The following is a 21621-nucleotide window of genomic DNA, read 5'->3' as shown; positions in this document are numbered from 1 at the left end:
GTGGCACCGCCAAAGCATTTAACCTCTTTGGCTCCGATACCGGCCCCACCGGTGACACCTGAACCGGCAAATGTGGGTGGGGAGGGGAGTGGGGGGCGTTTCCACCGGCGGCTTCTGCCAGCGGGGTGCGGGGGAGCGGTGCTGTGCTGGGAGGTGGACCGCAGTCGTCGGAAGGGGAGAAGGGCTGGGAAAAGGAGCTCGCGGGGACGCTGCTTCTACCCGATCCTGCTTCGCCGGCTGGATTCGGCCATGGATTTACATCACGTAAATGATGCGTTTGCAGTACGTGCGCTACGCCCGTCAGTTCCATTTCATCAAGTTTCATCAAGGTGAATGAACAAAATTTGCGCTCTTGGGTAAAATGCTGTAACCCATGTAAGAACAGAGAAGTTTGGATAGTAAAATAGTAAGACACTTTTGAGGGATCTTGAAATAATTAATTTATTCCCCCCCGCCCCGGCCCGGGACTAGCAGACCTTGCCAGGTCTTCATTCCCACAGGGAAATTCTTAATTGCCACAGAGAAACCAATTCCCACAGTGTCCCTCCTGCAGCCCTGAAGTCACGATGGGGCTCCAGGACAACCCGCCCTGCCTGTGGCTCGTCCCCAAATGGCCCTTTCTCTTGGGGGTGGCGGTGGGACATGCCCCACGGGCAGCAGCACCAGCACGGCCCTTGGCTCCCTGGGGCACCTCGCCGGCAGCAAGCCCCGACTCGGAAATAAGTGAGAGAGGCCACTTCCCCGGGCTGCGCTTGTGAGAGGAACGCTGCCGCCGTTCAGGCTGGCGCTGGACTCAAAGAGACCCCTCAGTCCCTCCGGATAAAAAGACGTTATTAATGAAGCGGGGAAGGGGCGCAGGCGCAGGGCTGCTGACTGGGTTAGGGAGGAGGCAGAGCGGGGCACCGGTCAGAGGAAGCAGAGGGAGAAGGGGCGGGCGAGGCCACGCCCTGCTCCAGGCAGAGTTTTTTTTTTGCTGCCGGCAGCGCACCCCCCGCGTTAAAACCAGAACACGACGGACGCAACCCTCGGAGGCTGCTGGCCCCGAACGGGCGGAAAAGGTTCGCTTTCGGGGCAAAGAAGAGCCATGGTACATGCTCGAGCTCTCGCACGGCCCTGCCAGCTCCCCTCCGGTCAGGAGCGAGGTCCTGGCGAGCTGCGGCACTGCTCCCCCACCCGCAGCCCCGGTCTTTCTAGGTGAGGACAAGTAAAAATAGCAGCCTCGTGCGTGCCCGCCCAAGGACGCGCGGCCAACTGGCCAAAATCAACACAGACACTGCCAGTGAGGGTGGTTTTTTTAAATACATTTATTAACCAATGTTAACACATTAAATGACTCTATATATTGCTAGTCAGAGCAGCTTACAAAATGCCAGAATGCATCATAAACTGGACAGCCACAATGAATAATTACAATGTGCATAGTGGCTAAGCTTAACACTTTAATATAGCTTTATGATTTGCAGAAAAATTAATTTTAAATCATGATTCCTAAAACAATCAATTGTAATTTTACCTAAAACTTATACAAAACCAGGCCACAATCTTTTTTTTTTTTTGTTTTTTTTTTTTTCTTTAAAACACACAGTTTTCACGCTGTAGTAACTTGGAAATGTGCAACCGTGTCAACAGAGACAAAAAAGCCAAAGTAACACGAATCTTACTTTCATGCAGCTATCAGTTAAATATTACATATTCTGGAATGATTTTACACCAAAAATATTTCCACAATAACTTGCTTTCATAGGGGTGGATCGAAGTTTTGGAACTTGTAAAGTAATCGAACAAGATTGATTTTTAGTTGTGAAGTGTTTTACAGTCACAACACAGAGGCGACAAAAGTTAATTACACATTTATCAGGCAATAATGTAGCTGTGGTAATTCAAGTTACCATCTACTTACTCATTTTTCCAATCAACTTACCACTTAATTTCTGCAACGTATTGGGCATTATTTGGCAGTATCTAGTCAATTAACTTATATCACCACTGTAAGTAAAAAAGATCAGGATTTCAGTGGTAGTTCACAGAAGTCTTAGTTATATTTTCATCTTTACAATGACCCTGACAAATCCTAGAGAAAACTTTTTTAAAGGCTTTCCTCCTGATTCTTCAGCTTCCATCGTTCCATCATGTAATTGCTTTCAATAAATATCAAAGATCTAAATAAATATGTACAAATTATTCCTCTAACTTCTCAAAAAATAGCTGGATGATTAATGGGCATATGACTCAGTCTAAGACCAATCTTTGAAAGAAACTAAAATGCGGAGACACTTTAAAAAGAAAAGCTATTTAAGTAAGTTTTACATCTATTTAAAAAATTGTCTCTGAACATGGATGCAATTCATATATCTATATATAAAACAAACAAAAAGAAAATCATTTTTCAACTATCGATCCATTCCTATTGGTAATGCTTCTTAATCCAGACATTCCGCAAAATACAGACTTTTTACAAATCACGGCATCTTTAATACAAGAAAATTAACATGCATTATTCTTCATTCTGAGTACAGTGATGGAGCTCATTATTAGGCAATGACCCATTACTACAAACATAACGGCTTCTGTGAAACTTAAGTGCTTTTTTCCTTTTGTTATCAAGTTACAATGGACCAGGTGACACCAGATCATAGGCAGTCAAATGACGTTGGATTGAGGAGGCTGAAGGGGGGCACAATAAAGAAATTTGTATGCCTCATAATTCCATGTATGAATAAAGGTAGTTGGGTTTTTTTGTTTGTTTTTTTGGCTTTTCTTATTCTTGTTACAAGCACTCATGTTAGGACAAAGATGAAATGTGCAAACTTCAAAATTTAAATATTCATTTTTCTCTAAGATCCAGCTCAGTAAAAGATTACCCCAGTTCCCTGTGATTTTAAACTACAAGATCAAAGCTAATATTTTGTTATAAAAGTTATATATTGAAAAGAAATAATGAAAATAAAACACAGTTGGGAAATATTTAAGAAAAAATACGCAGGACTAGCACCTGCTGTGTCAACCCTGTTCCCTAAATTCAATCATGTACCCACTGGTATAACCAATAGATAATGCCTTTAAACAGTAAAATTAAGCTGAACAAAACCAGCTCAACAAGGTTAAGAAATAAATGTTACATCAAGGTAGTATGCTTCGTTTTTCTGAAACAGTTCTATACTTCTTACATTCAGATCTAGTTTTTAAATGTTCCTTTTGTTAAACTTGCATGTTTTTTTTTTTAGATCTGCTGTTTTTAAAGATTAAAATCTCTGTAAAACCTAAAAATGTTTTAAAATTTGCTGAAAATGCAACAAATCCTCTAGTTTAAAATTATTTAAAGTAACCTGCTCCCACAGATGTTAAATTCATTTCGCTGACAAAATTTTGGAGGAGCATTAAACAGAAGATTGAAATTACTGTGCAAAATTTCTTTTACGAAAAGTGTTTAAAGGCTGGTGCAAAATGGGAAGCAAATTCTAAACAATTTTGGCTTCTTGGAAACAAAAACCGCTGTGTCTGAGAATAGCAATCATCGGGGTGGTTTTCTAGGGGAGGAATAACTCTTTCATCTTTTTCTGCGGCAGGTACGTTTGTGTTCAGCATGCCAGTGCTCCTGCTGACACTTGATGGAGCAGTAGGAAGTGTTCCAGCAGCAGTGGTACATGGCCTCCTCTTCACAGTTGTAGCACTGGAGAGAACAAAGGAGAGGAGATTACCACCCTGACACGCTCCCTCCTTACCAACACACAAGTGTTCTCACCTGCTCGTGGATGCACCGGCACATGCAGAGCAATACTTCTCTTTTGGTTATGCCTGGGGCATCCAAAGGCAGGAGGGCATCTTTCACACGTGGTGAATAAAGCGGCAATCTTTAGCAAATCTGCACAACGCTTTCGTATTTTCTGGAGTCTGGTTTACTGCTTTTGAAAAAATCATCTCTTATTTAAGAAAACTCATCTCTCAGGGCAGTGGAGTGACATTTTTCAGCCACACAGTGCAGGAACCACCTTTTACCCTATATTTGTATAGTAGCATCCTGATCAAGGTCTTAAAAGCTACGATAAATGAACAGGCACTTCTGGCGTGAGCAGGTTCTGCGCAAGCTTGAAAATTGGCGTTTCTGAGGCTTCTTTACAAGCCTGACCTGCCCAGAGGTTGCTGGAGAAGTTCCTTTCGGGCTAGGAAAATCTCAAAAGTCACAACAGTAACATTATTAGAGAAAAGAATAATTCATTACCGAATGGTTTGTTATAGCCCATTTAGGGTAGGTCTGCAAGGAGGCTACTGTCGCTGGGGTTTGCTGGCTGCCAGAGAGCACTGCAATCTGGTGAAAACGAAACCTCGTGCTACATCAGTACTACGGAGAAGAGCAAGAAATTGCCTTTTCCTTTAAGTCTCCCAGAAACCAGAGAATGCCTGGCATATACTGGATGGGCTCTTGCCCCTTGTTGTGCCTGCCAGGACAGCACAAAACTCCTGAAAGAAGAGGTGCTGCACAGCCCGTGACTTCTGCAGAAATACCCACAGCTGGGGAGCGCTGTCGCAAAGAGGATTCCTACCCCGGAACACACAGAATGCCCCCATTTTCCTGGTAGCTGGAAGGGCGACCTGGAAAAATAACTCCATGGCCTTTGAGGAGCTAAAAAAGGGAAACAACATGCTGGTCAACACTACTGGTGGTCAACAAGGAGGTATGGCACCCAGACAGCAATGTGCCCTGTCTCCAGGTGGTTTTATACCCCTTAAGGGAATGCTGCAAAAGCATTAACATTCTGACAAAATCCTATGAAGTTGGTTGGCATTGCTGCTAAAGGAGCCACTTGCACTGAGCGCCCTTGAAAGCCAGGTTCTAATGATCTCAGATTTGTCTTTCAGAATTTGGTCTGCTCAAAATCAGAAAGTACCTTTAAGAATCCAGTCTGAAATGCCTATTGCATGACGGGGAACAGAGGGAGGGATATCGCAGTCTGTGCAGGCTGCTATGAAACCACGGAACAACACACAAAAGATTTACTTTTTATGTCCTGTCCAGCTACAGCATTGTTAACAAAACAGAGAATTACAAAGGAAACAAATCCAACTGCCTTGAAACAAAACAAAACCACAACCACCCTACACACTATTAAAAGACAGATCCAAGAAAGCCAACATTTACATTGGCTAAACCGATAACTATTTATTTACTATTTATTTACATCAGCAATAAAGGGACTACCCTATAGCTGCATGAGGAGGGAACCCCTCCATTTTCCTTTTATAACCTAGCTCCAGGGAAGTTTAATTGTAGAAATGCCTGCACACAAGTGTCCCTTGAGAGCTGTTTTCCTGGTTTTTCATGTTGCTGGCTGCCCACAAGCCTGTGGGAACCATTAGGATCATCTGCCGGAAAGGTGCAGGGAACAGCTGTGTCTCTCCATTACATACAGCATGGGCCTCAGCTCAGAGACCAGCTCCGCATCTGCTTGCTTGGAGAGATCAAACAAAGCTAAGACAGGAGAGGACAACTGATCTGTGGGTCCTGTACTTCCCTTTACATATGCTGGCCATAAGTGTGGGATGTAAATCTCCACTTACAAAAGGAAAATAATGTCATCTAAGCTGGTACCAGCACATGTGGCAGAGAAGGCAAAATGCCAGCTGGCCTCAGGCCTCCTCTTTCCTTTGTATTTTCCTCTTTCTAAACGTTATCAATCTCTCGTTTTTTTGTTTCAGACAGTACACATCATGGACAATGCTCATTCACTTAGAAACAACCTGTTGCGAGTTAGAATAAATATACATGTAAATATAACTGAAAGCTACAGAAGTTCAAAATGAACTATGCACCAATTTAAATGAGGTTTATATGCAAATAAAAGAACGGGGAAAAACTAAAAAAATAAACATTATCAAGACTGGCACTCTAGCCTGTATTCTGGAGGCCATCAAACTACATAATCTCATGATTGTTATCCCTGCCTTTACATGTCTTCCTTTCGTTTGCTATTTACTTGGGGTATCTGTATTAAATCCAAATTTTCTAGAGGGATAAAAATGAAACTGGGTTAAGCCAAGGGGACTGTGACCAGTTAGAGCAAGAGAAAATGTTTTTCTTCAACTATGCCTTAGGCTCCTGAGGCCTGTGAGCGCATCTGCTTGTGTACCTCTATACCACCAGCAAAATGATCCCTTCAACCTGACTGATGGTTTTTTTAGGTATGAGAAAAAGACAAATATAGCATGAATAATAGCAGCTGTATTCCCAAGCCCAGACATCTGCATTACGCAAAACCAGAGGTCTCTGCTTCTAATTAAAAAGCAAAGCCACCAAAACTCATTTAGTATGTGTGTTAATTACATGAGATTTTGGTAAGGAGGTATCATTATTATAATAGCAGCATACAAGAGTACTACACACCAGGGACTGTCATTAGTACCACTGAAGGAAAAATCACTGGGGAGTTGTGTAATTGGACCAACTCCAGCCGCCTGAGGCTGCGTGCTGGCAGGCAGATCCATCAGCCTGGATGCAAAGGTGTTTATCCTTGCCCTCCCTCCCCTACCCCACGCAAACCAGCTGCCTGCATGATGCCTTCATTTAAGGGGGTGATTGACAGATCGTTCTGGGGCCACAGAAATAGGCAAGACTGACAAATGTCGAATATATCTTTAATTGTCTTGCTCGGAAGAGGCTTTATGCACATGATCGTAAGCTGCAGTGATGTGGCACCAGGGCACTCTCTGATTAGCCTAAAGGATACGGCAAAGGCACATTGGAGCAGAATAAAGTAAGTCTCAGGAGTCTCTTTCATAAGTTCTGCCTTCAAAAAAACCCAAAAAGCAGCTAGAGCTAAGAGTCCAGACACACAATCAAGTTACTGTGATTGAGTTACTGCATATCGGCTGAACGGTGGCAGCAGTTCACACATGCACTCAGCTTTTGACAGAATAGAGCTAATTTGGCGTAGTTCTGTAGTGGGCAAAGGCAATTCAGTTTCCCTCTCAAGAGACACAGGCAAACGCGTGCAGGCAGATACCGGCAGCCAGTGACTCACTAAACACAGGAACTTGATCGGAGACCTGAACAACTTCTCTGGTCTGCAGAGATAAGTAGACAGCAAGGAATTTCCTGACAGAGACCCAAGCACTGCAGCATCGTAACACCTACAGCAAAATCTCTACTAGGAACAGAAAGGAAGACTCTACAGGAGCTCTGCCATTTGAAGTAATTCTTCTCTTCACAAAAACCCAAACTCTTAACTGTGATAGTCAGCAACCGATTGTCTCGCCTTAGTATTTATTTCACTCTTCTGCAGAGCAGAGTTTTCTCTGCGGGGACCATCGTTTCATCTGTAAGAACAAGGACTAATGAGGCCGAGCATAAACAAACAGCCCTTCACAGCAGAGGAGCTGCGGGAGGGAGCCAGGGCTGGCTGTCCCCGGGTGGCTGTGGCCGTGGGATGGCGGCTGTCCATCGCTGCTCAGATCAGCGTGCCATCTTGTGGCAAGGCACCCGCTCGCTTCTCCGCTGCATCCGGCAAAATCAAAGCTCAAAAGGAGGCAAGTAGAAAATCTTGTACCCACCCCACTGTATTTCATAGACAGCTATTACAGTGCAGTGTGATTTCCTGAACGATAGCTTTCATTTCCTTGCTCTATGAAAATTAGCAAAGAAATGGCAAAGTCTGTCTGTGTGCCAGGCTCACTGCTCCTCAGCGTAACAGCTTCCACCCGTACTCTGTTACAGGCTAGCAGCACAGTGCTATAGTACTTGCAATGTTTGAGGAGATGCTGTACAGCCACGTGGGAGAACACATTTCTGGCTTGAGAAGAAAACCCAAGACACAAAACAAACAAAACTAGGGAAAAGTTTGCAGCATGTAATAGAATGGTAAGTTAGATGTCTGTTTTCACTTTTCTGATGCGCATACAAGCATGTTTTTTGTAGGTAATGCTGCAGATCTGGGCTTAAGGACTGAACAAGGGAGAGAAATATATTTCAGAAAGACATGTCTTAGATACAAAAGAACGTAAAAGAGCTGCAGAAAAAGCTAGGAGAGGAAAAGGCCAAAGGATATCACTACCAGCTTTATTAGCACGGGAATCCAAGTTGATGCAGCCAGATATTGTACCCTCTGGGGCCTTGAGATCAAAGGAGAGTGAACATAATGCAAAACATGTCTTATATGGAGAAAAATTGCATTTAGAAAAAAATATTTTGATACTAACGTCTGATTGGACTCAAGAAGACGGTGCTGTTAACAGCACATAATTAGGATAGAAAGTAATCAGAACTTCTAGTTGTAATTTGGAGGTTAAGAAGATCTGAAAGCACTAATATGGAGAAAACCTTAAAGCTGAAAGATCAGTGAAAGAGCGGTGCAGTTAAAAGTAAGGAAGAAATCACCTTCAGTTGGCCTTCAGTATGCATTATACATTTCCACTTACTCTCTTGTAATAAATTTTTGACACTTACCCACTGCTTCTTCTTGGTCTGGGAAATCAGTTGCTTGTGCTGGCCTGCTAGCTTCTTAATTTCTTCTAAAAATTCTTCTTTGCATTTCTCCTTTACCTGCTTACATTTTCTGTCCATCTCTCCTTGTGCGTTGGCCACAGCTTTATTTACAGCCTGCCTTTTCTCTTCTTCCATCTCTGTACGCAGCTGCCATAAGAAAGTCAGCAAAGCAAGTCAACGGACAGCTATTGGAATAAAAGTATATTCTTTAAACCTCTATTCTTTAAAGCTCTATTCTTTAAACCTCTATTACTGATGTGGCTGGAGGTCACATAATTAGAGATTCCTCCTGTTTAAAAAACAAAAATTTCTCTCCTTTAGAGTTATAACAAAACTTCCATCCCATAAGAAACATTCAAAGTATTTCTATTCCGCAAGGCATCTACAAAACCAGCTAAATAGGTTCCATGTATATTTTGTCAATGATCAGTTTACAAGTTCATGAATTTATCTTAGACAAAGATTTTGTCTTTTCCAAATCTACAGCTGCACATAAATCTACAGCAAGGGTGCAATGGAAAATACAAAATAGAACATCCGTGAGTTCAGTAAAAGGTACCTTTTAATATTGATTGTTGGTGGGATTCCTTTGCCCTTGCTCAGTTATCTAAAAGTTTGATGTCTTAATCCTATAGGATTAACACTTATATGCCCTAGGTTCATTCCATAGTCCTTCATCAGGAAGGAAATTTATCTTGTCTTAAGACAGGTACTTAAGAGAGGTCAGACTAATCATCCTCTAAACTGTCCTGCTCTCTCCAGCCAAAGGTAACCAGCTCATGCTTAGATATTGAATTTTAAACAAGTTATCATTAGATAAGAAAATTCAAACAAATTTCAGTGAACTTTAATGTTTAGGTCAGAAGACTGACAAAAGAATTATTTATGAATAGCATTTAAACAATGCCGTTGTTTACAACCACAGTTGACAATGGAGACAAATGCTTTGGAAACAAATACTCAAGAAGGAACAATTAGTTTTGGTTTTGGATCCCAAACTGATTTCACTGGACAAGAATAAAAAACCCAGTAGTTTTCTGTTTAAACTAAGGTCTGTTGGTATAGAAATGGTCTAAAAAGCAATAATGAAGAATATTTTTATGTGGTCTCTTTGGAAAAGGTTTTCTATTCATTTTCTTAAGGGTGGATATTACAAAAATAGGAAAGAATGTGAAATAACGCCGCCTCTCCTCAAACCAGAGTGTAGGTGGTGTTCGACAGGTGTTACCTTTTCCACTGCCTCTCGCACAACTCTCTCAGTTTCTCTTTTGTGATCAGCTTTCATCCTGTCCTTGAAATCATTAAAGATTTTGGTGTATTTGTCATGGCACATGTTCTGACACACTCCATCATTACTGGTCTGGGTGCTCCGATGCAGCATTTTTGGAGAAGAGGCACTTAACTTCTTGGTCTGAGTTGAGACTGAAACTTTTTCAATGGGCTGAGGCATTGTGGGAATTTCCTGGCTTGAACTTACTGCTTCAGTTTCAGGTTCTGGCTCCTAGAAAGAACAAACTTGTAAAGCCACGTATCAAAACAGAACAAGTTAACTTTAAGTTCTCCCCGGAGAAAAAATGTTACATGACTAATGCCAGTGCAATTCATGTCAAAGGTGTCTGTTGAAGACCTTCAGTGCTAATGGGACGTGGGTGCTAATGGGATGTGAGATCCCTGAGGAAAACCAGCATGACAGTGGGTAGGCTCTTTGGTCAGGCTTTTCTGACTTCAAGTAGGAGCCCTCCAGAAGGAGGCACACGTATGGCATCAGTATGCCACAGTCACCAGCCTCACTTCCCAAAAAGTACGACCAACATCAGAGGCTATGTTGAACCACTGCAGATCCCTTGGGGTTACTGAAGGGTTGCTATAGATTTTTCCCCCTACCATCCTCCCTGAAGAGACTGTAGTTGCATGGCCAAGGTGCCTGAATTATTTTGGCAAACTCTGGGCTTACTCTGGCCCAACAAGCTCCACTGGAGTCTGTAATATTCCACTGATTTCACAGAACTGCTGCAAAGATTGATTAGTACTTCAAAGGTGCTTTGAAGATGAAAGGCTAATGAGCGTCTAAGTCTTGCTTCCAATAATATAGAACTAGACTTGGATGACCACAGAAGCTTTCTTGTAATTACACAATTATCAAGAAAGAAATCATAGTTACTGTACTGAATTTAGCAGCCTATGTTATTACACTGTAAGACCAATTGTTCCTGCTCTTTAGAACAGATAGAAGTAATATTCCTGCAAACTCTTATTGATATTTGAAGTGTCTGAAGACACACATGAACAATTTTTGGTTTGTTTTTTTTTTTTTCTTAGATTTTTTTAAAGCTCATTTAACAGTATGCAGACAAAGCACACAGTCCTGGTAAGAGCAGACTTGCTTGGGACTGGACTTTGTGCTTGTCTGTGTGATAGAGCACTGCTCACACCAATCAAAAGGCTGACTGTGTATCCCCTTTTGTAACCAATTACTCTCTAATAGGTCACTGTGATTGACTTCCGGATCACTGATCAAATATGAGCAGAACTAACAAGGCAAATGTTAGGACATAAATATATGAAGCAAAATGCAGCATTTGCTTGACAGAAAACACAATAAAAATGACGAGTCATCCTAAACTGTAGTCTCCCCATCTTGCACTCAAATATAGTTTGTGCCGCAGGGAGCGCAAACTGTGCGTCACTGCCTCCATCGATGAAGGTGCCTCACAGAGGTGGCCCTGCGGTACTGAGATACAACAGGGAGGCAGGTGCCCAGATATTAGGAGTGGAAATGTCTGTATTTCAGGCACCAGGGCCATCCCACACAATTCTGGTGCTAAAATACCTAAATCCTCCTCTGTAATGGAGTCTTGAGTCCTCTTCTGAGGACTGTGCATATGTGCAACTCTTCCTTAGTGTTCAACATGCAGCTGAAACAAGGCCAGAAAAAAAGTACTCAAAAATGAGGAAATATGAGATTTATGGCTGTCTCAGCAACTGCCCCCTTGTGTACAAGCATAATAATACAGTCCCTCGGTTACATGATCATAGGTTTCTGTTTCCCCCACTTCATTCAGTGTGCAAGTTGATTAAACAAGGAAGGAAGTTCCACAGATAAAAGTGGATATGACCCTTTCTAAACTTAATATTCTTGATAGTGCAAAATACTTCCTAATTTCTGCTGTTTATAGACTTACTAACTAGCCTGAGTTTGTAAAAAAAAATGCCATAAGCTGACTGTTGATTTATTCATGATACAGAATATTACCACAATTACCAGTGGCTTGCATGGGGGAGGTGCAATTATGTTTGTTAGCAAGGAGGACCAAGCTATGGGGCTGGAACTTCCAAGATTCATACTGTAAAATCAGTAAAAAGTGACAGATAAGAGTGTCTATTAAAATTTCAGACTTTTTGTACTTTGCTACCTCTACAAACATGGTAGTTGAGGTTACTTACTTCTTTCTTGAGTTCCATACTCTGGTTACGTCGTCCTTTCTTTGCTCTTGGTTCCTGAGTAACCTTCAGCTGTGAACATTAAGAAAAGTATATTGAATCATTACAAAAAACAGTTCATGTAAGTAGCATTCATTGTAACATGACTGATGTACCTTTTATTTTCAATTATTTACAATTATTTAACTTAGCAAATAGAAAGTTGAGTAGTTCTTAAATGAGAAGTGCACACAATAAACTTTTGACATTATCACTGACAACCACCATTGCATGAGGGAACAAAATTCATGAACAAGTTCTAACATTCAATGTGTATTTGCTAACATACCCCTAACCATTCTCTCCTTCATTTCACACACAAGTTCAAACACTTGTTTTCTGGAATATTCTGATATCAGTGACCCATAATTAGGTAGAAGATCTTGTTGGAAGCCAGAAAAGAGCAATAATTAAAAAGAGAAGGTATATATGTAAAGATAGTAAGATTATCCAGACTTGCTATAATTGATGCATGCTTGAAGGGCTATGAAACTTCGTGCTTTAGCGTAAAAGCCAATCTCCAGCAACAGAAACAAGGGTGAGATCTAAGCGGATGGTGTATTACCTTACAAGGGCTTACAGCAAAGTTCTTATTCCTGTCTTTGAAGCAGCCAGTACCAAGTACTGTTAGTGACAGGACACTGCAGATTACTGCAGAGCACTGAGTTTGACGGCTACTCTTATATTCTTGCATCTGGGAAACCAGTGAAACAGGTATAAGCATTAACCAAGTGAAGGATGAGCAGCTGGCGTGGAACAGAAAATATGCAAATGGACACAAACCCTATGACTGACACTTCTGAAAAACTAGGAAAATGCCTCTGTTATCTTTCATAAATATTATTCGTGACCATTTTCCTGTTACATCATACATTGTTGCATGACTGCATACATGACATTTAAATAAAGGGGCTACAAAGGGTTAGCTAAGCAAACCAGGCTAAAAAAATCTAAAGCCACTTTGATAAGGAGCACCCCCTTAAACCAACATCCAGTTTTATAAGCTTTAAGTTTTTAGCCACAATTTGGATGATAAGACTTGTTTGACAAAAGGGTAAAGGAAGAGGGCCAGAACATGCTGATTTTTTAAAATACAGACTTAGGGAGCGGACAGTGGTTTTAAATGAGGAAAACAGGTGTTGCCAGGGAAAAGGCTGCCAAGAATACAGAGAACAATCCTGCAGGCTATGAAATTCTTACTGCCAAGTCAGTAATAGTGAATATATAACACCCTCTTGGACAAGGAATGACTAGCAAGGTTCAGCTGTGATAAGCGGGAGCTTCCATATGGCAATGCAAAGTTTTCTATCTTGGCGCTTTGTGCTTTTCACCTTTGTTAAAGCAATGTAATTTTTCTTGTTTTGAAGAATTATTTTTAATGACTTTAATCAGTTGCTGGTCATGTGGTCCAACATTTGCACCTAACTTTAGTTGGACTGGCTGAAAATGTCACGGTTGGTGTTACTTAGGGATCTGTAACGCAGAATACAGTCCACAGTGAACATACTCCAGCTGTGAAACGGCTGAACGGCTACAGGGCTGTCCCTTGATGGGAGTCCAAGAAGGCAGTGTTGCAGTCTATCTGATATCCATGACATTTAACTTGAGCATTCCTATTTTAACTTTAGAAATCTTGGTCTGCCTCATCAAAGTGCTGCAGGTGACGAACATTTTAAAACTTCCCAGAGGTCATCCAAGAAACTGAGGAAAGAGGAAAACTCTATATTCTTGCTATTACTGAGCCACAAAACATAGGGAAAATAAGCCTTTGAACCCTCTACTTGTCACCACAAAACTGCAGACAGAGCATAAGGTTAAGGTAATAGTAGAGTAATCAAAGATACATTATCTTTGTACCCTTTAATAAATTGCCCTGACTGCTAACATTGTGGCAGCACTCACCTGCTCATTGCTGGTGGAAGAGATACTTGACTCTGCCTCCTCTTCCCCTTTATCCTCATTCTTTGATTTCCAGAACCTCCCCTCACGAAGAAAACGCTGGTGCAGTTCCAGCTCATCACAGGCCTTCTTCCACCCCATACTGCGCTTCACGTGCAGCCGATGGATGTTAACTGTGATATCTTGAATGTTTTCAGAGGGAATCCAGGCCCTTTGGAATACACAGTTACAGACAGGTTCAGAAACATTAAATACAGATGAAGGATGTTGACCTGAGAAACTGACTTCAAAAGCAGTTTTTCACAGTGGCCAATCGCTGACAATTGCTTTTTACTCAGAATTTTTGTATATTCAACACATTAAAAAAAACAACCAATGAATTGCATACTGTTAGACATTTGTGTTATCACAAGCACTTGTCAGCTGTGAGTGCTATGGCTCAAAGTCCTTCATTTTTGGTGAGCTGCAAACCTCCCCCAGCATCAACAGCAGTCATATCTCCTACCTGCTCTCTTATTAAATGTCCTGAGTCAGACACAGAAACATCTTTACTGAAAGTTCGTATGCTAATCCAATTTAGTCCTTGACCTCTTTGCTAAAACTGTCAAGGAATGTACCAAATTATCACCTCGAATAGAGACATTTTGTAGTTTGGGTCCCTGTCTATCAGGACTGAACTCATGTGGGGACTGTCATGCTCTTGGATTGAATTCATGCCAGTGACTTGGTTCCAAAGGTACTCTGGCCTCTTAAATATTTTCAGGGAGTCCTCATAGAGTTAGATGGGCAGCTCTTGACATTTTGAAAGGTTAGACCAAGCAGCATTGGACATTAAAGAAAAAGAGTCACTGCCACGCACATCGACATAAAAGAGTAAATACTGTAACAAACTACATGTCTGTGGCCAGATTCTCAATTCTTGCAATATAAATTTAATTCCAGTTAAGTCAAGGAAACAATGCTGATTTACGCCAACCAGGAATTTGGCCTTTTGTCCAAGTCCAGAACAGTAACTAAGCAATGGCACTCTAGTACAATGTATTTTGCCTATTCTATCAGTACACGTTTAAGAAGTTGCAAGCACCTCATCCCGTAAGTGCCATGTTACTTTATTAAATAGTTTGAAGCTATGTGAACTTAATGCCAAAATTACTAATGAGGTAAGCTGCATTTGCAAACAGATTCAAGGTAAATCATTCTGTGATTGCAACATAAATAAAGATCCTTTACCCATTTTATGCCTATTAGAAAATCTTGGTAGTTCATATAAGAAATGAAAACATGTTATATACTGTGCAAGTTACACTAAAAGCAATTTAAATAAACAGCCTCATAAAACACTGTTACTGAATTGTGTAGGCCTTTTTGGGATGCACCAAAATATACCACCTTCCCAACAACCCTGAATTACTTCGCAAATGTCTCCTCTCCTCACATTATAGACGTATAAATCAAACGGCAAAAAAAAATCAGTACATCCACTGTAGTAACAACACTACTATAGCCCTCCCCAAACGCTGAACAAACAACTGGAAGTGGAAGTAAAAGCTGATCTCTAAGAGTGAAGTTTCCAATGTAAAGAGTTATTCTCTGAAATTGCGAACTGGCTCACAGCAAGAGCTCTGTCAATGTTCTAGCAGTGAGACAGAAACATTTGTGATGTATATTATGTTACTAAAACACAGAATTGCAATGTGCCTACTCAGAAGAGAAAATTGCACAAATTCAATACTGCTGGTGGTAAGAGTACGTTTCTGTCCAATTTTCACCTTGGCCAGGACAGGCTGCTGATGATTTGAAGAAACAGATGAAGTTCACTTGCTTTCTTTAATTAAAATGGCATTAAGTAACAACCCTATGTCAACTGTGGAAAGGGAATCTCTGCGCCATTTGGCAACTTTAGATGTGTCAGACTGAGCATTAAATTTTCTGAAACAATTATGGCAAAGTACTCAGTCTTTCTAATGTTGGCAACTAGCTGACCCAGGATTTACAACATGATAGATGAGATGAGATAAATTCTTTTAAATATTGTTTGTAAAACGCAGCACATGGAATTAATAAATTACCTTTGGTGGTGATGGCCAAAAAAGCGAACATCAACTTGATTGTCCTCTTTCTGCATGACTTTGGCTGGCCAAAACCCAAAGCCTTTCATTTTGGCCCAAACCAGTTCATGATTAGGTATCTGGAAAAAATGTTGTATTTATTATTGGATATGAAGTTTTATATTGATTTATCCCACTAATATTTTGCTCTAATACTATGCTAGTATCTTAAGAATATGGTTGCTGTTTATATCTAGTGCTATTTTAATTTTTATCTTCTTACAATATGTATTTCCCTGCTAGATGCATTGCTTGGATCAAAGTAAAAAAAATACAAAGTCTGAAAGGGTGTAACTGTCTATTGAAAACAGAGATCTTAAGCAGCCCAAAAATTAAATTTGTCTTTATAGCTTCATCCAGGAGCAAAGTTTCATTTCTGTAAGCTCCTTATTTTCTTGTGAGACTGTTGTAACTGGCTGATAACCAAGTTTTATAACCTATATTGTTATATATTGTTACAGCTTTGAACTTCAATCAACATTTCACTTGTGTAAAATATCTAGGCTTACAGAGTCTTAACCACGCTTTTGAAACAAGCCTACTGAAATGGAATATTCAATGCATTAATGACACCAAATCTGCAGGCTTTTATACAGAAAAGCAAACAAATAAAAATCTGTGTCAGCAACATACGCAAGGATAGCAGAACCAATTGTCAGGTCGTGCGTTTGACAAATAGAAACAGTTCTTGCAAAGCTGCAGTTCATCCAGCTGAAAAACAAAAAAAGGTAAATAAGCCCAAAAAACCCTATTTATGTGACTTCAGTAGTATCACTCTCTCTTAAGTAGTTAAATTTTTCAGCCCTGCTTGCTAATTTCGTGGGGTTACTTCTGTCTGTGCAAACTAGAGGTGTGAAACTGAGGTGAGCTGAGAGTGGATGAAAGACAAGCTGCAGAAACATTATTCATGATTTAGAAAAACAAGGCAGAGGAGGAGACTAATTCAACTCAATGATTTATTATAGCTAAGATGCAAAGAATAGTTCTTTAAATTAATCAAATATTTTAAGTACATTCTGAAAGAAGTAATTCAACTGTACAAACGGAGAAAGTGTGACAGATCCCCTAGATTTATTTTTTGGTCTCCTCTGAATGTTGAGAAAAGATTCAATGCCAGTTACAGAATTTGTTAGGAATCTCACCTCAGGTTCAATTTATATTAGCAAGTACAATTACTTCTAGTCCAATTATGTATTACTAGATTATTTTAAAAACTAACATTTGAATATAGGTATTTTCCAAATGATAGTCTAGTTGCAAAAGAAAAGGAAAAGGAATTCTGAATAAACTATTAGAAAGTAAGGGGAAAATGTATAACAAACTTCATACCCTTTTTGTTTTTGTAGTATGAAGAATAATTTTCTTAAGATTTTGAAATGAAAAACAAGTATCTTGTCTACATCTTGGTTACTTGGTACTACTTACTTCATGACATGTGTCTTTGTAAAGCATCCTCGCTATATCAGCTTGTTCACTGTCCGCTATAAATTAAAAATAAATGGTATGAACAATCACAGTATGATCACAGTGCTCACAAAGATTTGCAGCTGTCATTGCTATGATTTTCATGCTATAATTGTCTTGCTTGAGAATACAAAACACCATTTAGTCATTTGGATAACCCTTCCATTTTAAATTTTCTAACAATCAGTTCTATATTTGTTTTCTCTTTCATATTTATATGCAAAAACACTGTTGGGAGCTTTTAAACTGAACAATACAAGTACACATCTGAGGAGGAGCAGCAGTGGGGAGACAGGGTTGCTCTTAATAAGGATCCAGTTTCTTTCTCTGCTAGTGTGTCAATGACATACTGCAATTGTCCTGAAACACGGCTCTGCTATCACCACTTGACTGGAACACAGGTACAATCACCTAAGTATTTCTGCTCAGAGTAATGCTTCACAGACTATTTATCACTATCTGTTTCCCTTTACATCTGCGTGTGTCTCTATTAGCACATTCACTCTCTCCCTACCAACAACAGCGTGGACCTTCTGATGCTGCAAATAGACCGGTCCCACTCTCCTCCCAGTATCCCTGATGTGGGCTGTGTCTGCAGGGGAGAATCGCATCCTTCCTGAAGTGGTAGCTCTGGAGAGCTTTGTTACAGGACCTGGCTATAGATTCTGGATGCGGTGGTGGTGGTTTTTTAACTTCCAAACAGACTGTCCCACCATATCAGTCACTTACTACCTTCACAGGGGCTAGCAGCTTCTCTGATGGCTGTATCCTCACAATCCGCACCAGCACGGCACTTCTAGTGTCAATGCAGCTGTATTTGCTGTCGTGATACCGCAGATATTGCCCACGAGTGAAAAATATGTGCCTATAATACATGTTTCTGCTGACACAGCACATCAGAGATCAGACAGGTATACTGGCAGAAATCTGCAGTATAGACTGACTTATGACTTAGGCTGCAGAAGAAACAGGGTGGCAAAGGTGCAAATTTCCACTAGCAGGTTTAGCCAGAGAGGATGAAAATAGCTGTGTAGTAGGTGGGCCAGAAAAGACCCTGCGAAGTCCTCTTGCAGTTTACTTTGATTTTTAAGGGCTCTCAAATGACCTCATCCACACGTAAGATTATCTAATAATAAATTCTATCCTGACCTTGTGAGTTCCCTACAGATAAAGATAAATCAAATATAGCAAGCAGTAAATGTAGTACTTTACCTCCATAGAAAATCACTGTGTTGTGTAGAAGCAGCTGAGCATCTGCTTTGAACTCCTCATAACTCCTATACTTTCCTTCATTTACTTTCTACACAAAAGAAAACACGGAACTGTGAAAAAACTGTTAAAGTGCTGTATCTGTTTTATGCAGAGAAGCTTTCACAGAAATCTGCATTATGCAACACAGGTCAAACGCTGCCTTTTCTGCATACAGAAGGAATACTTACAATTCTTTGACATAGTTTCTTAGTACCTGAACACTGGCTGCAGTGGTCACTTTATGCAATGCCCAGAAGTAGAACAGGTGCTTTAATACTTAGTCGACTAAGTTTAAAAAAAATTCTCTTGGATACAATAAGGTAAATCGGGAGTAGCTTCATCATAAGGTATGGCCCAGAGCACTTGTTCAAATTAAAATATAATCCTTGAGGTGAAGATTTTGTACCTTAAAATACCAGCTACTTTCAAATCAATGTTGACTGCTTTTACACTTCCATGATCTTCACTTGACAGTCACTGTTTTCTGATGAAGGCTGATTGTCTTAGTCTTCCAAACTCATAATAAATGCCTACATGGAGCCATGCAGTTCATTTTCATAGTATGGTCTTTTGTCTGATAAGGAATGCAGTATTTTCAGTTGTGCTCTGTCAAGAACACCTATGAGAAATCCAATCATCAAACAAAACATCATCGGTTTCTAGGATGTTATCAAGGCCAGAAGACCTTCTGTGGAAGCAGGTGAAGGTGACACAGTGAAAGGAAGGCCTGATCTATTTTCAGGCTCAACCAGTGTTGCCAGTACTTCAACCCAGCCAGTAGTGTTGGTCTCCAAAACTACCAGTTAAGCTATTGTTTATCCTGTTGTTTCAAGAATAACAACAAAACAAAGGCTTTTCACATCTGTGGTTGTAAAGGGCAATATACACTACAGCATTGCATGGTAATCCAGTTGCAGCAATGAATAAAGACGAATATGTTGTTCATTTTGGTCATGTGCAATTGATAAGTTACATAAGTCATGGTCAGACCTTTGGTTCAGAAAAAAAGGACAACATATTTACTAGTATTTTATTTTTGGAGCAGCTAATGCAAAACAGATGCTTTAAGTGAGTTTTGTTTTTTCATGATCAACAGAACAATTGGTTCTTTATGAATCATTTAGATGTTTTTAAAGTTACACCTACTCAAGGCCTTAACGACTAAAATGGGAATATGGTCAAAAACATTGGGCCAGATATGCAAACATGGGCACTCAAGTCAATATTCAGTGACTTAGATAAAGGGTACTTTCTCTGAAGATTTCAGACACCTACAGCTCCAAGTAAAACCTTAGTACAAAAGGAATTGAGGATACTCTATGTCTGAAAACTCGGTACCACTCAAAACAGTTTTACATGGTTACCTGTTTATGAGGAAAAGTTTGAAATTTTAAGCTCCCACATCCAGTGCTGAATACAATACTGAAATACTGATCATAAGGAGAATTAAACAGGATTTTTTTTTATTTTATTATTTATTTTTTATCTTTATATTTATTATCTTTAAGGTTTATCTTCACTGTTAAAAGACACCATAAACAATGTGGAAGTTAGAAAGCAAGTCACTCTACCTCCTGTATGGTAGGAACATCAACAGCTGAGTGCACCAGCCTTCTATACATTGGGTGTTTGTTGTCCTTCCCTTTCTTGTTTAGATCTATAGCCTGAAAGGACCATGAGACAGTGTAAGTCACTGCATTTAGAATCTGCTTAAAACAAACAAACAAAAAGATTTAAAAAAAGCCATAGTTTGGAATATTTCAGGTGGGGAATACACAAGGTCAAACTGTAGATCCACAATCTGATGGATTACACGTGTCTCAAACCTCAAAAATGACCATTTCAGAGGAGCCACAGGCCCATGGCATAAACTACTCCTGCCAGAATGATACTAGTCCGAGCAATGAGACATGGGAAGTGCAGGTTGAAACACACACACCGCTTATGACAGAGGAAATGACACCCTCTTGTAGCCCTCCTCCCTGCACAGTCACACATGGCCGACCGCAATGCGTCCTCTACAGTGCAACCCAACACTTCCATACACTTCCCTGCTTCAGACTCACCCGCTCCTTCATACGAGAGACTATGAATCGCAGGTATGTGCTCATCTCTTGTTTACTTGTGTTTTTCTTCTTGATACTCTGTCAAAGAAAAACAGGATCATATTATTATTTCAAACCTAACTTCAAAATTCATCCAATACAAATTTTCTCTGCATCACAACATTATTTGAAAAGGTAACTCTGAATCACAAATCACACAATTTTTTAGGGAAAATCTTTTCTGGGAAATTAGTAACACTAACACGTCACAAAAACTATATATGTTGCTTTGAATTATGTCTGGGCCGAGGAATTGAGCTACAGAAGAATTACAGGGTTTATGTCCACTTGTATCCATAATACTTTGTCAAAACCTCTCATGTAAAGAAGTGTCTAATTAGAATAAAGCAATGAAGAAAGGCATTTTAGGGAGCAGTTTAAAATTTATTTAATGGTCTTTCTATTAGCAAGGCATTAATATTTTTTGAAAAATAAGAGATTATTTTAAAAAGAATATCCTGTACCATCTACAAATTATGTGCTTACTGGGCAAAATGACACCGTCTAGGAGGAAGCCAAATAGGCTCCAGCCAGCAAAAACTCAGAGCACTTCTTACTGCTCGAGAAACATAGCAGTTGTTGATTTCTGTGGTTCTTTCTTCAAAAAATCTAACCCGGATTCCAGAACACAGACTGCTTCATTTTAGCAGTTCAGGATCCAGACTTTTTCCCCCTCATCTTAGACTAGTACGGAGACCTATCCCCACCCTTCAAAGTCAACGCAGGCCGGCGGGAGGCGCTGCGTACGGAAAACGCGCTGCTGCAGAGACGGCGGCTCCCTGCGAACGCCTGCCGTGCTCTGCGGACCCGCCTCGCCCGCCCCCGCCGACCGCAGGGG

General features: G+C 40.4%; 1 protein-coding gene across 1 annotated transcript in view; it reads right to left on the bottom strand.

Moving 5' to 3' along the window:
* Nucleotides 1–1550: 1550 nt before the first annotated feature.
* The window catches only part of ZMYND11 (zinc finger, MYND-type containing 11), a 44680-nt gene continuing 24609 nt past the window's right edge, over nt 1551–21621 (bottom strand). Inside the window, exons 3-13 of the mRNA XM_010283728.1 lie at nt 20745–20822; nt 20250–20342; nt 18640–18727; nt 17389–17444; nt 16597–16674; nt 15925–16043; nt 13859–14066; nt 11921–11989; nt 9705–9977; nt 8438–8623; nt 1551–3670 (exon numbers count right to left, since the gene is read on the bottom strand). Of these exons, the coding sequence (XP_010282030.1) occupies nt 3548–3670; nt 8438–8623; nt 9705–9977; nt 11921–11989; nt 13859–14066; nt 15925–16043; nt 16597–16674; nt 17389–17444; nt 18640–18727; nt 20250–20342; nt 20745–20822 (1371 nt within the window). The 3' untranslated portion in view covers nt 1551–3547. The remainder of the gene's footprint in view (nt 3671–8437; nt 8624–9704; nt 9978–11920; nt 11990–13858; nt 14067–15924; nt 16044–16596; nt 16675–17388; nt 17445–18639; nt 18728–20249; nt 20343–20744; nt 20823–21621) is intronic.

This window comes from Phaethon lepturus, unplaced genomic scaffold, assembly GCF_000687285.1.
Source record: "Phaethon lepturus isolate BGI_N335 unplaced genomic scaffold, ASM68728v1 scaffold18773, whole genome shotgun sequence".
NCBI lineage: Eukaryota > Metazoa > Chordata > Aves > Phaethontiformes > Phaethontidae > Phaethon > Phaethon lepturus.
This window is presented reverse-complemented; position numbering and strand designations above follow the sequence as displayed.